General features: G+C 39.4%; 1 protein-coding gene across 2 annotated transcripts in view; it reads left to right on the forward strand.

Annotated features, from left to right (window-relative positions):
- Positions 1-618: 618 nt before the first annotated feature.
- Positions 619-18,009, forward strand: part of LOC102213644 (uridine-cytidine kinase-like 1) — a 31,402-nt gene continuing 14,011 nt past the window's right edge. For both annotated transcript variants that reach the window (XM_005753874.1, XM_005753873.1), the window contains exons 1-5: positions 619-752; positions 3,088-3,296; positions 9,218-9,324; positions 9,677-9,847; positions 13,625-13,696. In XM_005753874.1, coding sequence (XP_005753931.1) covers positions 664-752; positions 3,088-3,296; positions 9,218-9,324; positions 9,677-9,847; positions 13,625-13,696 — 648 coding nt within the window. In that variant the 5' untranslated portion in view covers positions 619-663. The remainder of the gene's footprint in view (positions 753-3,087; positions 3,297-9,217; positions 9,325-9,676; positions 9,848-13,624; positions 13,697-18,009) is intronic.

Here is an 18,009-nt window from a genome sequence, read left to right on the forward strand (position 1 = left end):
CACAAGAGAGGTTAAGAAGAAAGTGCAGGTAGGGTAGGACAGGTGGAAACAAGTGTCAGGGGCTATTTGTGACAGAATGATAGTAGCAAGAGAGAAAGGGAACGTTTACAAGATGGCAGTGAAACCTACTATGATGTATGGCTTGGAGATGGGGATCCTGACAAAAAGAGAGAGAGCAGATTGAAGGTACTAACATTTTCATTGGGGGCAACCACAATGGACAAGATTAGAAAGAGGGACAGTTCAGGATGAGCAGTTTGGAGATAAAGTTAAGGAAAGGGTCAGATGGTTTGGGCATGTGCAGTGGAGGTATAATGAATACACCGGACAGAAAACCTCAGAGGAGATTAACTGGTGCAATGAAGAAGGAGATTGAGAGAGTTGGCATGAGAGGAGGATGCTAAGAATAGGGTGCGATGGAGATGATCCACTGTGGCAACCCTTAAAGGAAGTAAGTCTTTAAATACATTATTAGTGTTTTTGTTGTTGTTGTTAAATTTAAACCAGGAGATAGTATTTCTTTTATACTATCCTCGAAATAATTTTGGAAAAAAGTTTCGGTTTTTTTTCTATTACCTTGAACACAATCTTAGTTTACGCCCGCTGACGTCACGACGCTCCCAGTGTTTGGTTTCCGCGCCGCGCTGAGCTGACCGAGCAGACATGGCAGCAAGCTGCAGCGACAGCAAACCGGATGAGCCGCAGACAGATGGAGGGACGGAAGGGGATAGATCCATGTCGAGGTCAGACAGGTAAAAAAGGAAGGAATAAAATATGGCTGTTGTGGCACGCGGGGGTGTTGTCGAGCCCCGCGGTGGAAACTGCTCTTAGCAGCTAGCTAGTCCAGCTAGCTGCCACACTCTGTGTAACCCACGCATTGTGTTTTGTCGTGGGTGCAGAGAACAAAAGCTTAATAAAGAACATGGGAGAATTAGCGAAAAAACACCTAAGTGAGGACAGAGAGACCTGGGCCCGGTCGTAAAATATTCTATGGAGGTTTTATCTGTGGTTACATCAACACTTTCTGCCCTCGTCTCTTTCCATAAGCATCTGTACAGATCCTCTCATTCTGTATGCAAGACTAATGCGACAAATGACGATTTTATGAACGTTTTCAACTTACAAAGCGTTTATTCATCATTTAAAAGTATCCGGCAGCTTTTCAGTGCGGCCTATTAAATTCGGCCGTATTAACCATCACATCTCAAAAAATATTCACTTTCAAATTGTGTATTTCAAATGTTTATTTTTTAGGAATGGCTACTGTTAACCAGGGTCGGTTTTTGTTAATTACCACCAGTTTCTAGATGTTCACTGACCATATGGTATCACAACGGAAGCTAGTGTTGCTTTGTTGCTAACGCCCCCTTATTCATAACACGTAGCACTGAGGATGTGCTGGGGATCAGGTGTCTGTCTGGCAGCTTGGTGACCTGGCTGTGTAGCTGTAGTGCAGCTGGGTGTTAAATCTATGCACAAATGCATGAGTTTTTGAATCATTGAAATGTCACTGCACCAATGAGAAACCTTGGATCCTTGCATACTTTGATGCATATCAACCACTCAAAAAATTGATGGTTACTGTGAAGGTGTTCTTTTAACTTGGCTGCACTGATTGTAAATAAAATACAAAGCTGCATTTAGTTTGTATTTAAATTAGGTCAGCGAGTTATCTACGTTAGGTGTCTATCTTTACAGGGACTAAAATGTGCATGAAGCACAGAAGCGGGAAAAAACCCCAAAAGGAAATCCATAAAATCATAAATCAGCCTAAAAAGTGTTACATTTGCATAATATTTTGCTTCTGCAAAAAGCAACCTATTGCCTATTTCTGCACGCTTACAAGTTAATATTTAATGGCCTACCTTCTCTGCCATTGAGCTACAGCATTAGACTATAAATAAAAAACAGACGTAGCCAGTAGGTGGTCATCCACTGGTTAGTGAAGTGAAACCTTGTGGTGAAGCTTTCACACTTGCTTTCTTAGTGTTCTAAATACGATCTGAGAAACTGACTGCATGTTCAAACTGTAGTGACTTGTAAACCATAAAGTCCAGCCAAATGATGACAGCCTTACTCATGTGAATGGTGGCTCCCCACCCAGTGTCATGCTGTGTCCAGGGCAGCGGTGTGATTTCCTGGGGAGGGCCGGCAAGTTCCCCCTTCCTCCCCCTCAACCACACCGAAAGCAGATGCTTCCCTGTGAAGAGGAGAGTTCATAGAGGGTCTCCGGAGTGAGCAGAGACCCTCTTCTCTCTCTACAGGACAACAGTGTATCTGCAGGTTCCCAAGAGTTAATATTTTGAATATATTTAGCTAAATGTTTTCCCTTTTTATACCCATTTATAGCTTCACATCTTTGAGCTTCTTTTGGTTAGAAAAAGGCTACTTTTGACACAATGGTGGTCATAAACCTGCAGATATGTTGTAAAAATGAAAATGCCTGTATTGGAGCAGCAGCGGGGGTCCACTATGAGCGAACAAGGCATCTCTGATGGCATACTGCAAACACAAACTGTTCAAAAAGCAGACAAACATGAGGACTTAGCCTTAGTATGAGTCTAACAATTACTTTAAATGATCTCACGGCACTTTGGAAACATCCCACAAGTGTTTCTTTGCTTGCCTAAAAATACGCAAACAATCTCTTTTTTGGTGAAAGTCAAGCCGCACACCTGAAATGTAGAGGAGTGTTCAAAATACAATGCCCTGTGGTGCCCAAACATGTCTCTTCTGTTGGTGTTATTTGAAGCTGCATAACTGCATTGCTGCTGTGATATGATGTGACAGACCCACCCCTGTCCAGTTTTTTCCATGGTGTAAATCTCACCCATATCAGATCATATTTAGATTCATTAGTGACTCTAAATTGGATGTAGGTGTGAATATGAATGGTTGTCATGTCTCTTTATAAGTCCTGCCCCATCACAGCCTGGGGACCGGTCCAGTGTAGCCTTCAAGGGACACATTGCGTGATATATACTTATTTACATGTGAATCCTAGTTTCCCATTAATGTCACCTGTTAATTAAAAACCTGTTAAAAGGGTTAAATGTTGCTCGCTTACCTTCCTTTCTTTTACCCCAGTGGAAGTGGTGACGATTCCTTGGATGGCCTCTCAAACCATGTCCCCCGCTGTCCTTTGACCCCTTCGCTATCGCCACGAAAACGGACTACAAGCCAGTCCAAGACAGAGCCTCCTCTGCTGAGGACTAGTAAAAGGACGATCTACACTGCAGGCAGACCACCTTGGTATAATGTCACTGGGACAACCTTCAAAGAAGCCTTTGTTATAGGTGAGAGAACATCTTATTTCATTTAAATTGTTTAAAATTATGCCAAGCATTCTCCTGGCATTCTGATGAGGAGGAAGTGAATGACAGAGTCTATCAATAATATAGCTCTCTGAGTTTTTCTAGATTAAAAATCTCAGGTGCTTTCGTCCGCTTCATGTAGCTAGTGCATTAAAATAAGCGTTATACCTGAGGACAGAATCATATTATTATTTTTGACCACCATGGTGCTGTTGTTGAATGTAGAGCCCCCGCCCCCCCCACCCACACCCACACACACACAAAAGAAAAAAACTGGTTTTAGTTGCCAAAAAAATTGTAACAGGCGCACTATCAATAAAACCACTGATGTCACTGGAATTTGGGAGAAGCTTTTGCAACAGTGTTGTACAGATGCAGTCAGCAGATTCTGGTCAGTCTTTGTTTTATTCCCAGAAAGATTTGCCCAACTCGTGTTAGGTAATGCTGTGTAAGTATTTGGTTATCAGACCCGCGATAATGTGGCATCTTTTCTTTTTGTACAGCCACTGAGGGAAATTTGGCTCAGCACTCGCTGCAGGTGGAAACGAGGCATATGTGAGATCTTGTTGGCATTGAAGTCTAAACACTGCTGTGCCAAAATACATCCTTAGTGAGCTGTTTGCATGGCTGCTGGTTCTTAGTCTTGTTACTTGATAAAACAATTATTTACCAAACTGACATTTCAGTTATCTTGGGCAGCAGCTTTGCATTTTCTCAGACTGAAATCTAACATTTTCATGAGGCTCTGGGTGCATTGTGTGTGCATTTACAGCAGGCTGCCATCTTGCTGATCAGCTCAGTAAAATATCAGCATCGGGACAAGTCCCAGCAGCAGTAAAATGAGCTTGACAGAGACACTAAACCTGTGTGTGCCTGTGCACGTTTAACAGCCGCAGAGCCAGCGTACCGTGGTTAAACGCATCAGACTGGCATGACTGGTGATAGGTGGAGGGAGAGGTGGACATTATCTTTAGTTGGCAATCTGTTACCGTCAATGGTGCGCAATGACTGGTTACAATTTCACACTCGACTGTACCGTGGCCCCCAATTTAAAGGAGCAGTCTGTGTAACATAAGGGGGACTGTGCTGATCTGGTCCCAAGAAACAATGGAGAATATAAAGTACTGGGGTTGCAGGAACAGATGGATTTAGGGATGGGAGCAAAAGTGAATGGCAGAAAAACATTGTAAAGCCTCATAGGTATCAAAGGTGGCTGCTGTCTCTACAGTTTGGGTTTATTGCTTATAGAAAAAGCAGTTTTATCTGTTTTAACAGGATTTTCCAGTGGCTAGGCTTTGCTGCTGGGTGACGTGCTGAGAATTTCTTGTCTATGCAGGAGCTTGTGATACTTTGGATTAGCTAGTATTTCTAGAACATCTTCAGAGCTGTAATCGGGAAATAAGCAGCCCCACAGTGTTCTTTAACCGGTTTCCTAGTCAGCAGTTTCGACCCCGATGAGTCTTATCAGGGAAAAAAAAAAAAAACCATTTCAACACGTCACCAAGAGTTGTTTATGTCGTTGAAGCAGCTCTGTAGGCTATTTCTGTTCCTGCGTGCACACACACACACACACATGCACCAACAAAGACACAACAGCAAATTCATCCTGCTTTTCACCCCCTCCTGCCAGCCAGCAGGGTGTTCTGGCCCCGTTCCCAGGATTGTTTTCCTGAAAGATTGCTGTTGTGGTCTTTAACCCAGGAGGTCGAGGGAGGTGAGGCAGGGATTGACTTTTATTTTAGACATCTGTCCCATTGGTTTCATGTTTTCTTTTTTGTCTCTCAGCTCAAAATATGTTTGCGCTCACAGATTTTTCTGCACTCTTAAGCATAAAGCGTGTTGCATGATTTTTGTTCATCGCCATCACGTTCAGTATTTTTTAACCTCACATCCAGATGATGGCTAAATGTGAAGCAGAAAGGACACGTTTTTTTTCTCCCTAAGCTTTATTTTCATTTTTAAATTGGAAAACAAACAAAAACAAACAAACAAAGCAAAAAACAAACAGAAATCTCACAACTATGGGACAGAGCAAGTATCAACAAATAACCACAACATGGTTGGCCTGCCATTGTGACCACAGAAGCACTCCCAGGTGCACACTCTTGTATCTATGCCTTTCAAGGATAACCTCAGACATCTGAAAACCAAACACAGAAAATACAAGCATCATAATAATAATAATAATAATAATAATAATAATAATAATAATAATAATAATAATAACAACAACATAACAACATTGATAATTACAGAATTTAAAAAAAAAACAAACAAACAAAAAAACCCAAAGAACTCAGGAGAAAAAGGGAGCAAAACAGAAAACACATCATGTGAACCCCTCCCACCATCCCCCCACCCCTTTACCCCTGTATGGCTCTCAACCTCATCACATTCATGTATCCAGACAGCCCATATTTACACCTATCTATAGAAAATCTCATGCACAGGAATCAACATCCCCCACGATAAAACTGCAGCATTCAGGAAATCGAGTCAGGAGGGCCTAACCGGGGATCAAATCAAGGCAGACCCAGGGGGATTTGCGTCATCTCTATGATCTATTAGGTCCAAAGACGGTAGTACTGCCAGGAAGGGCCCCCAAATTTTTTCAAAGGTTCCATATTTCCCTTTTACACCATGCAATATCTTCTCAGCTGTGCAGTAGGACTCATTAATCATTAATCTAGTGTCTCAATGTTGGAGAATTTTCAGATTTCCAATGTAGCAGAATACATTTTTTCACTGCAGTACTCGCAAGTAAAATAAAATATTTGTTATGGTAATTCACATTGATAGAACCTGTGTCACCTAGAATCCATAGTTTTGGGTCCAGTTCAATTTGGATCCCCATTACCCTTGAGATTATTTCAATGGCCTGTCTCCAGACCTCTTCACTGGGCAATTCCACAGCATATGCAGGAGATCACCATCTGTTACCTTACGTCTCAAACATTTGGGGGAATAATTATTATCAATTTTATGTAAGCTATAAGGGGTGTAATATATCCTATGAAATATATTAAATTGCTTTTGCCTGTGATTTGAAGAAATGAACATGGTCTGTGCCTGTTCCAATAAATGGTGCCATTCTACCTCTTCATAGACATAGCCCAGGTCTGTCTCCCATTTTCTTTTTATAGACGCTTTGTTATGGTCAGGTAACTTTTCATTGATAATAGCATATATAGAAGATGCTATTCCTTTTATTGACTTCCATGGTTTGGTGCAAAGATGCGTTTCAAGAGGAGTTTCTTTTGGTATCTCGGGGAATAACCCTTTGGATTTCTCTTTGACCCAATCTCTTATTTGTAGGAATTTGAAGAAACTTTGTCCTGGGAGTTTGAAATTTTCCTTTAGTTGTTGAAAGTCAATAAATGTATCATTATTGTATAAGTCGGCAACAGTTCGAATATTTTTGTCCTTCCATCCCTGCAATATTGGGTCAGCAATATGATGAGAGACATCAGGGTTGCCCCGTAGGGGTGTCCTCCTAAGAAAAGAGATATTTATTTTCAGAAGTGAGTGGGATTCCTGCCAGGCGCAGAAGGTGGTTAATATTATCAAATTGTTTGTGAGCTTGGATAGACATTTTTTTGTACCTAAAAATAGAACATCTTTTAATAGATCTCTGCATGTAGCCAGATCCAAATTGATCGATACTGGGAGGCAAGATAATAGTTCCTAAAGTTTGGTAAATTAAGTCCTCCCCTTGATTATGGGGCCTGTAGGGAGGAGAGTTTGACTCTTGGATTTTTCTTTTGCCATATGAAAGAAGTTATAAGTTTATTAAGCTCTTTGAAGAAACTTCTAGGAACATTTGTAGGGAGACATTGAAATAAGTAAATGAACTTAGGCAAAGTGTTCATTTTAATAACATTAATTCTCCCTATGAGAGATAATGGAAAATCCATCCATCTCTGAATGTTAAGTTTGGTTTGCTCCAACAGTTTGATATAATTTAGTTTGAACATTTGATCCTCGGATTAACCAATTTGTATACCCAAATACGTAAAGCCATTATTACGCCACTGTAATGGGTCAGTAAGAGCTCTAATTTTGATAATTGATTTTATGCTTTTATCTCACCACCTGTCGGCATCTGACAGCTGAATGTGTCAGTGATTAATGAAAAAACCAATCAGCTATTAAATAAATAGTGACAGCAGTTATTAAGGCAGCTGCAGTCAGGTTAATTCTTGATATTGAATACATTTTGATTTTGCATTTATGTTTTGGTGTCGTTTCACAGATAATTTGAATAGAACTGTATAATGTGGTCAGGGGACATTTGCTGATAGCAATCAGAGCAGTCAGAGAAAAGATAACACGTGTAACAGAAGTGTAACAGTTTTAATAATGGAGCATGTGGACATCTGTGTCAAACAAACTCATCAGTTCATTCAACATATGTTAGGCTTGAAAAGAGCTTGAGAATACCAACCGTACAGTTAAACTTATTGCATAAACACTTGTTGTCTCGTGGTTTTTTTCTGGGTCAGAATGCTGTGGTGACTACATATAAGAATGATTAGTCTTCATATAGTCGCTTAATAGAAATCTGCGCATTTTCCTGTGGTTTTCAGCTGTTTGATGAACAAAATAGTATTTTCTGCTTTTTTTTAAATGCAACAAAAATCTATCGGTCTGGCGATTTTTAACTTGAAAGCAGTGATAAATAGATGATTGGGATGATTGTCAGACATGATCACCTGGGTCATAAGCTGCACGGTGTGTCCAAAGTTGTAAAGAGAACGCTCTGTTTATGTGCCAGGAAAACAGAAAATGAATCGGAAACAGAAGCAGTGTACCAGTAAGGTCAGGAACATTGCAGTCTGTTGTCCCATAACAATTAAAAAAAAAAGTACTGGATTAGGATTATCTTTAGCTGACGTCGTAACATTTATCTCCAAACTTGGATGTTGGAACACAGGAGTGATGTCACTCCAGTGTTAGCGTTGTCCAGAAAAAGCACAGAAAACAGGATTTGTGTTGGTTCTTAGCAAGGTAGATCCATTCAGGTATCACTAACAATATACATAAATGTTTTTATACTCGTTTTGTTCTTAAAAACACCACCACAGCGCATTCATGGATAGAGCTCGGTCAGTGCTCGGAGTCCCAGCCAATCATTATGTCTGTAGTGGACCAAGAAAGTTAAACAGAAAAATGTTTTTCCTCGGTTCTCAGGAGGATGTGGCTTATTTAGTGAGTCACAAATACATAACAGTGGCAGTGCAGATTAAAAGTGTTACAGTTGTATTACTGTTTGTGTTCAGTGCCGCCAACTTGGATTGTGGGGCACACGGGGTTGCTGAGGCTTTCCAAGTGGGAAATCAAGCAAGTAATTTTAACTGTGAAATTCTGACTTCCTAATTATTCAGCACAGCGTTACTGTCAGTGGCCTTCAAGGATTGAAGGATATTTTAAAACACATCTTTCCATTAGTCAAACTGACCCAGTAGTGTCTGAGATAAGTCTCCCTAATTATGAATGACATGACTTTTTTGCCTTTTAGATAAAACTGCATAACTGTGACTGACATTCATATAATAGACTGAGGTGCTAATTTATTAGAGGGATGTCCTGCGTTTTTTATCAAGATGTTGAATAAAATGTTTCTGCATGAGTTTTCCTGGGTGCCTTTCATGCTGCAGTCATTGTTAATCCCAAGTATTTCATTTATTCCTTTTCATGCACCTCAGAGAAGTGGTGGAAGAAATTATGAGAAGTAAAATTATTATCAAAAGAATTGTGTTGGACTTTTGACTTAAAGAAAAGTATCCAGTGAAAGCTTTGCTGTCTGCTTCTAATATAACAGACTAACGTTTCTGCACTAGTCGAGCAGATTGTCGTTATCCATCAGTAATAGTGTTGTGATTCTCTCTCTCCATCGTTTTCAGGTCTGTGTGGAGGAAGTGCCTCTGGGAAAACTACAGTAGCCAATAAGATAATTGAGGCGCTGGATGTCCCCTGGGTGGTTCTGCTTTCAATGGACTCTTTCTACAAGGTACAAAAAGCAGCTGAAAGCACTGAAGTGTAAATAAGTACTGTGATTAATAGCATTTTAGCTCATTAGCAGCTTTAGTGCTGCAGTCAAGACAAACTATTATTTCACATACTGTATTTAAGCCACAATAAGTAATGAGCTTTTTGATTTGAAAAGAGTCTTGCTGAAAATATAAATTAGCCCTCTGTGACTGGATATCTGTCATCTCTCAGATTTTTTTTTGCAAGAAAACAGATGATGCAAACTGGCCGGTAAAATCCATCTCAGGCACCTGAAATACCTGAAACCAAAGGGCTCAGTTGGTTTGCAGTGTGTGAATTTTCTTTCTTCTTTATATCTCTTTGTCATTCAGGTGTTGAATAAAGAAGAGCAGGAGCTGGCAGCTAAAAATGAGTACAACTTCGATCACCCCGATGCCTTCGACTTTGAGCTGCTGGTCAACATCCTGAGAAAGCTGAAGAAGGGAAAAAGCATCAAAGTGCCAGTTTATGACTTCACCACTCACTCCAGACGCAAAGAATGGGTGAGACCCTCTGATTAACTTTAACACTGTGTTGGGTCGTGATTGAAAATTTCAGTTTCGTGATTGAAACTGAAACCTTCCCCCCATCGGAGCACCATTTTTACTGTCATTTGCATTTTTAACACAAACTTTCCTCCAGAGTTTTTACAGCTTTGGTTGGTTTACCTCTGTGTTTTAATTCGTCACATTGTGCTCTGTACTCTGGTTTAAAGTGGGGAGGGTTCAGTTGAGAATAATCTGCTTTTTGTTGTGAACACTTTGCAAATTTCAGTCAGTCACGTGATCAAATCCCATCCACAAAGTCCTCATGAAACAGATTAAGTGTAATTGATGATTACACTCGTAAAGCATAACAGAAGATGTTTTTCCCATAACTTTGCCTGGTTGGTCTTGGCTAGTCATCTGCAGACGTCTCCTATCCAAAGCCCCCAGGACTGCTTGTCTCAGGAACATTTTTCCCAGGAACTAAAAGGTCCTTCAGGCTGCTGTTTGTTTGTTTACACAAAGATTAGGGATGCTGTTCTACTGATGAAGGATCAGCTGTTTTGACATGCAGGACTGTATAAATGTTGAACCTGATATCTCAGCTACCTGTGAGACAGACAGTGAGTATTCACATTCACTGCTTTGTTCTCAGCACCACTTCCTCTCTTCACTCACAGTCTTTGACATTAGATCTCTGAGATATTTGAATGCTAATCAATAAAATCAAATAAAAAAAATAAAAAAAATCTCCTTGAACTTAATCTTCAAAGTCCAAAAGCCCGCCCACCATATAGATCAATTTCTGACTTAGTTTTGAGCTCTTTTCATTTTTGCGCTGCTGTTCTTGGTCTTGTTTCTGCTGTGCTTTTTTTTTTTTTTAAAGTGGTTCTTAATGTTGTTGTTCCCTCTCAGTTTTTAGGATGCCCACTGCCAGCAGGCAATGTCCAGTTTAATGTTTTCCCCCCCACTGTCTCTTATTGGCTTTTTAGGTGCAAAGGTTTTCATGGCAATCACAATAAAAGGCGCTGCTGTTTTCAGCTTCTCTTCCTCCCAGTGTGGGTTTACTATCTGGGTGGGGACATCGTGTATTTGCAGCCTGTGTGTGTCATAGACATCCTCACTCAGCCTTTTAAAAAACAGTTTAGGCTGAATATGTTATATTTGATATTTGCAAATGTGCTCCTAAATATATTCGACAGTGACTATTTTTCCAGAGGTCTCAGATGCAAGTGAACTTCTATTGAATTCTGAACCTTTCTGTTGTTTTTCCATAAAAAAACCCTCCTGTGCTTCCTTTAATGTGAAAACACGATGTTGACAGGAAGAAAAAAAAAACTTCATTTGTGACTTTCATGTGATTGGTGCAAACTCTGACCAGAACAGAGTCATCAGTTATGCCTAAGCATGAGACACCAGCGAGGTTTCTACAGTGGGAAGACATAGAAACACTTGGTCTGCTCCCATAAACCACCTACTAGTCCCTGCCTTACTCCACATAGAGGAGTAGTTTTCAGTGGCGTTGTTGCTTTAAACTAACTTGTGAGCTATTTCAGCTACTGAAGCTGATGACTTGATAAAAATGTGTATTATTAGAATATTCCCAAATGTGTCAAAGTCGTGAGAAGAGAAGCAGTTTTCCACCCACTTGAGTTCGGTTAGTTTAGTGTAGTCTGTCTTCATTGAAATAAAAGCACTGAACACTTGAGAGGAGAAAAATGAACATTACAGCTACAAATCACCTAACACCTCCGGGGATGCTTCAGTTATTTAAGCTGGTGAAAATTCAGATGCTTGCTAATTTGCTAATTATTAAGGATTTTAGGGTACAGTACATTAAGCCCAGCATCTCCTCCCAGAAGCATTGTGAAGAATCAATCAGGCGGCTTAGCTCACTGTCTATTTCTCTGCGATGTAATTTCATGGCTGAAAGCCACAACACCACACGGGAAATCGCCTCAGATCTGAGATCATTTTATGGGCCTTTTGTAACGGGGAGGATGTAATTAAGACTCAGGCCTCAAGGGTGCCGAGGGCCATCAAGCTGCAGGCTGTGTTTATAAAGCAGTAATACAGATGGACAAGAGCGAGCAACTTAGTTTTTCTTCTTTGGTAAAACTTTAGGTCACATTCCCTCTCTCTCTCTCTTTCTTTCTTTCAAGCACTGGCACTTAAGTATTTTAAAGAGCCACTAAATCATCTCTTAGTAAAGAAGGAGGAAATGAATAAATCAATAAACACTCATCTGTTTGTTTAAAGTTCACTTTCTCTCAAACTGTGCACACTGCCTCTGCCTCTCTCGCCGCTCTTTCTCAAAATCAATAGCAAAGTGTTCAGCCTATTGACTTCAGCATGAAGCTGGTCGTGGAAAGGTAATAGGATTGTGACATACTCTGCACCATTTTGTCTGCGATTGAATCGGTTATTAACCTCTTTCTCAAACGCCTGGTAGTAAAACTGGTTCTGGGTGAGTTTCATCAGATAAGTTAGTAAAGCAAACATGGGTTGAGGTTGTGTTTGTGCGTCAGTGGCTGTATGTCATGCACACACATGCAAGTGACAGTGTTTAACTGACATCTGTAAAAGTCTGAAGGCAAATAAAAATCATCTGTAAATGTGTTTTATGCTTTCATCTTATATACAGTAGATTTGTGTTATCTTGGGCAGTGTCTTTTATCTCATTTATTGCACCTTACCAAGGATATTGTGTTTCCTTTAATTTAAAAAGAAAAAATAACTGCTTAAGTCTCATAGTTTTCTTTGGTTTACGTTGAGTTAATGCAGGAATCATGTTTATCTGAAAGCAAAGGGTTTCATGTCTGAGAGCAGGAGACCAGATTTGCATATGTCACAGATTTCAGCAGTGTGCTGTCCAGGCTTGTGCATCTGGCAAGTCATAGTTTCACAAAGAAAACACAGACAACCCACAAGTTTAAACTTATTGTTCCCAGTTCTGTATGTGACCAGGACAATTTGACAGAATCAAGTAGATGCAGGCTTTTTTTTAAAAAGTTTTTTTAAGTCACAGTCTAAGATGTGGCCAGATGTTTGGGTTTTTGTGATATCACAAATAGTTTGGAGGACAATTTTGCAACTTACAGTGGTGCTGCTTTTGTTTTTGAACTTGGATTAAACCAGAACTCATGTGCCTTGAAATGTAAAATATCGAATAGATTCTTCTTATATTTCTTTTTATTTTATTGTTTGTACCCTGACTCTCACCCGCTGACTCTGAATTGGATAACCAAAACAAAAAGTAAAGGTGGATTATTTCAATTTGTGTGGAAGAAGACTATTTTACAGACATCTCTAATTCTCTTCGATCCATAGTTAACAGCTTAAATTTAACTGTATAAACAAAACATTCGATTTATTTTTGTGTTTCAAAGTAAAAGGACATTAAATGACCAGCATGAAGAATGAATACTTTAAAAATATATTTGGGTAAAAAAAAAAGGAAACAACTTCTTTCTGACCTTCAAGTGTATTTTTTCTTAATTAAAACGCATCCGTATTGTATCATAAATGTTTAATTTCACACTCGTTGTAGCTCATTAATTGTGAATAATTTTCATATCCTCACTTATGACACTGAAATTATTTTTAGTTAATGAACCACTTAGTTCAAGGTGTCCACACAGTGCGGGGTTGGAGGATTTTGACCCCTATCCCTTTGTAACTAATAACCTAAGAAACATTGTGTTCACCAGTACAATCAACATGAACACACTGCAAGTGCAGCTTCAAGTGGGGGAAAAAATGTGAACCTGTCCTTAAATTTGTCCTTTCTTACAGAAAACTGTGTATGGTGCTAATGTTGTCATCTTTGAGGGAATCCTAGCCTTCGCCAACAAGGAGCTGCTCAAGGTAAGAATATCAGTATCCCCTCCACTCTGTTTTACTTTTCTTTTACATTTTTCTTCCTTAGAATATTTCGAATGTGCGTGTCTGAGGCACCAACAGCCACATACCACATCACTTAAATCACCTGTGATGCTTGGATTGAACTTCAGCTCGTTGTTGATGCTAAAATGAGTTGTTGAGATGTGATTGGCTGGTTAGTGTTAACAAGAAGTTGAGTGTATGTTCATATTTATGTCATAATAATAATAATGGTTATAAATTTTATTTATAAAGCACCTTTCAAGACACCCAAGGACACTTTACAATAGGATAAAACACATAATGGAAAAATGACAAAATGAAAAACAATAAAACAAAAGCACAAGATAAAATTAACAAACAGTGGGTTCACAGTGAATATGCAGATTTGAACAGATGGGTTTTGAGTTGAGATTTAAACTATGGGAAAGGACCAGTGTTCCTTATATCTGGGGGTCGAGCGTTCCACAGCCTGGGAGCAGAGCAGCTAAAAGCTCTGCTTCCCATGGTGGTGAGGCAGAAGGAAGGCACAGCAAGCTGGATAGAAGAATATTGAAGTGAGCGGGCAGAAAAGGTGGTGCTTAACAAGTCAGAAAGGTAAGGAGGTGCGAGGTTATGAATGGCCTTGAAGGTGAGCAGAAGAAGTTTTTATATTATCCAGAATTTCACAGGGAGCCAGTGAAGTTCCTGAAGAACAGGGGTGATGTGCTGGTAGGAGGGTGTGTGTATATTTATCTGGACTATAAAAATAAGATGTGATGCAGAAATTGACTCAAATTAAGCTTTATTTGAAAAGTTTGCTTTTTAGGCTCCTAAAGCTGATATTTACATCCATTTTTATGGATGTGTAGAGAAGACTAGTGCTAGGAGGCTAAGGAGACATTGCCATCATTGCAATGCTCTTGAGGGTCAGAGGGAATAAACACTTATAAAAAGAGGCATTCTTCATTGCTAATCAGTCCTGCAGTCACTCTCTCCAGCCTCTTCTATTGTGTATGAGTGAGTGTGAGAGAGCAGGAGAGCTGGACTGTGATGATAAGACAGGCAGCCTCTCCTGAGACCCGGCTGTGTAGCTGATTACCATCTGATTAAGTTAATAACAGTCAGCGTCTCTTGTGATCAATGGTGTTTTTTGTCCATTCTTGTAATTGAATTCAATTACAGCTGCAGATCCGATATGCTAATAAAGAGGTTTCCTTTAAGAAACCAAGATGTTTGCAAAGGACATGGTTAATAATAGGATTTGGTGCTTCTCTCACGCTATCAAACCATTGTGGCCAGTGTTGCAGATCATTATGGAAGACTGCTTCATAGTAGGAGGAATTTTCAGTTATTGTGATGAAGCAGCTTGTTTTTCAGATAATTTATTCATTGGATTTTCTAAAGATGTCATGTTTTTGTCTGTATGTTGTTGATCTGAATTTGAATCATGATTGATATATGTATTTTCTAAATGTCAGTAGCTGTTTTTGCAGATTAAATTTGCATATGTTTTATAATAGATCTTTTCCATCTCGCTTCCCCCGTTCATTTATTTAGGCTTAATAAAACACTACCAGCACAGAAAAATATTATTTGATTCACTACATCAGTGAAGGGTTCATTCAAATGATTTTCTTGGATAATACACACGTGCCTTCCATATTATTTTATATTTTATTTAAAATCAAGTTGAATTAACTTGGAGTCCTTATCTTTCTATACTGTCAAACACAAACAGTGGCTGCAGTAATGCATTTGTCACATGAGACAAAATAAATCTTAAAGAATTTTATTTTCAAACAATTACTAAAACAAGCCAATCAAAATAAAACTTCAGTTGTGCCAAATTCTGCTCTGTAGCTGTTCTTGTTTTGGTTTTTGGCTCAAGGTTTCGTCTTACAATACATAATACACAAAGTGGGTGCACGTGGTACCATTAAGACCATCTTATGTGAGGATGGACATCAAATGGTCTTTAAAATGACATCTGACCTGTCTGTGCTAAAAACAAAAGAAGTAGTTCCTGAAGTCAAAGCAGTGCTGGCACAAACCATCTGCATAGAACAGCGTTGGACAGCGAGCCAGTGGTGTTTTTTCTTTGGTTTTTCATTTTTAGGCATATTTCCAGTAGAAAAATGTGCAGTTTTAATTAAAAACAATTTGTTTGAGATTATTTTTTGTTTGGATTGAACAATAATAAGTGTAGAGTAAAAGATTTTGTGTATTGTTCCTGATACAGATATAGCTTTTCATTTTGCAGTTGTATACATGCCCAGTCCTGAACCCACCAGCAATAATGTTTGTATGATATGTTGTGTAATCCTGCACTTGTACTTAAACCAAAAAAATCAACAAATTTCCACCTTTTCTTTACTATATCATAAATGTCATCAACGAATCCACAAATTTCCCTGGTGTTCATTGCTCATTGCACATTCAAGGCTTGTAGCTGCATCAAAGGAAAACTTTCCAATTTTCCAGCCTCATCACTTTGGCAAAAGAAAACTGGGAGCTTTCCTAGGTTAGGAAATGATCTAGAGCCACAGCCTTGCTGTCTAACCTTTGGGACCAGGCCACTCTTCATTCACCTGCTCCAAGCTGACAGCACTGCTTATCCAGCAACCTGCCACCTTTTTGGTTGGTCAGTCTGTCAGATTTACAGCAGCCTGAACTGCCAGCCAGTGGCTTTTTGTGCAACTGAGTTATAACTGCGCTCCCGCTGCCGTCCTCCTCTAAATCACACACAGACTTCTTTTAATTTCAAAAGTCATCAATAGTTCTTTGTGTTGCCTCCTTGTTGTCCCACCTTTGTTGTGATGCTGCCCCATTGATTTTTGTCGTCTGTCTTTGCTGAATTGAGGTTCAGTTTAGTGGAGCTTAGTTGGTGGATCGGGGCTGACTTTCTCTTTGAAGCTGCAATGATAACTGGTGTTTCCTCAGATTCTTCAGCATGTCCCGACCCCAGCGTCAAGCTTCCGATGTAAAAATGTCAAATCATTGAAGCAGCTCAAAGTGCCTTTTCACGGACACTGACTTTATTGAGACTGAAAAATGAAGTCTGTGCAATTTGTGCTCTTTACTTCCTCTTCTTCTTTAATACATTTATCCTTCTTGTGCAAGATAAAAAATACTATTAATAATATTTTTCACTGAGAGTCGTGTTATGTTATTTTAGTCGCATATAAGGATAAAAAATGGAAATGGGACATTTAATGTCCCACTTTAAATTCTGACTATATCAAGATCAAGTGTTTACTGCAGAGAGCTGGGAATATAAAACACTCCCTAACTGATGGGTAGTGACATTTGTTAGAAGCGTTCAGGCTTTTAAAAAAATAAATATGCAGCTCTCAGGAGTTGTTTCTGTCATTTTTACTCATGCTCAGACAGTAATCTAAGGCTATCAGTAAAATAATGAATAAAACATCTTTCATTCATCGTCTTCAGAAATTCTATGAACGGAAACTTTGTTTTGGCCTACAGAGAACTCTTCAAACATAAATGACTGCAGTGTCCTGCACTACAGCCACTAGTTTATCACCAGAGTTTCTAATTAAAAGCACATACACACACCAGAGCTACATTACCGGGGCAACTGTGGATCAGGAGGTCATTGATGATGAGGAAGGTTTGTGGTATGATTCTTAGCTCCTCCAGTCTATATGTCAAAGTTTCTTGACATACAGTCAAGATATACAGATATAGAGTCAAGTTGCAACATATTTCACCTTAGAGAAGTGACCTCAGTGGATCCAACAGTACTCTGCATAAGTAAAGTATGTGTAGCGCAAAAAGAGATGCCTTTGAATGGGATTCAGCCTGTTCACACAAACTCCAAAGTTTTATGTACTCAGCCCGACTAACCATTATTTACAGGGAAATGGCCACAATAACAGAATCCTAGGGGCGGACATATGTTAACAGATGCTATTAGAGGATATAAATATGTCCGCTGCCAGCAATTTAAAAAAAGTACTGGACCATTGATGGAGCGTCTTGTTAATGTATGTGGGTGTGTGATGCTGTTATCGATACTTTTGCAAATCAAGGAGAACTGCAGCTTAAATGGGGCACAGGTGCTTAAACTTTAAGGATACCCAAAAACTTTGCAGGAAAAGCCTGCTACTAGTATTGATATAAAACCTGAACTGGTGGTGCCTTTATGGGGCCAGCACCTTAAATGTATTGACCCCATAAAGAGTTACAAAAATATCCTAATGTCAATAATGATAGTCATTGTGTGTAATATGTATATACTAGGGGTGCAACGATACACAAAATTCACGGTTCGGTTCGGTTCGATACTTTGGTGTCAC

Source organism: Pundamilia nyererei, unplaced genomic scaffold (assembly GCF_000239375.1).
Source record: "Pundamilia nyererei isolate P.nyererei 1_Seehausen unplaced genomic scaffold, PunNye1.0 scaffold00475, whole genome shotgun sequence".
Taxonomy (NCBI): Eukaryota; Metazoa; Chordata; class Actinopteri; order Cichliformes; family Cichlidae; genus Pundamilia; species Pundamilia nyererei.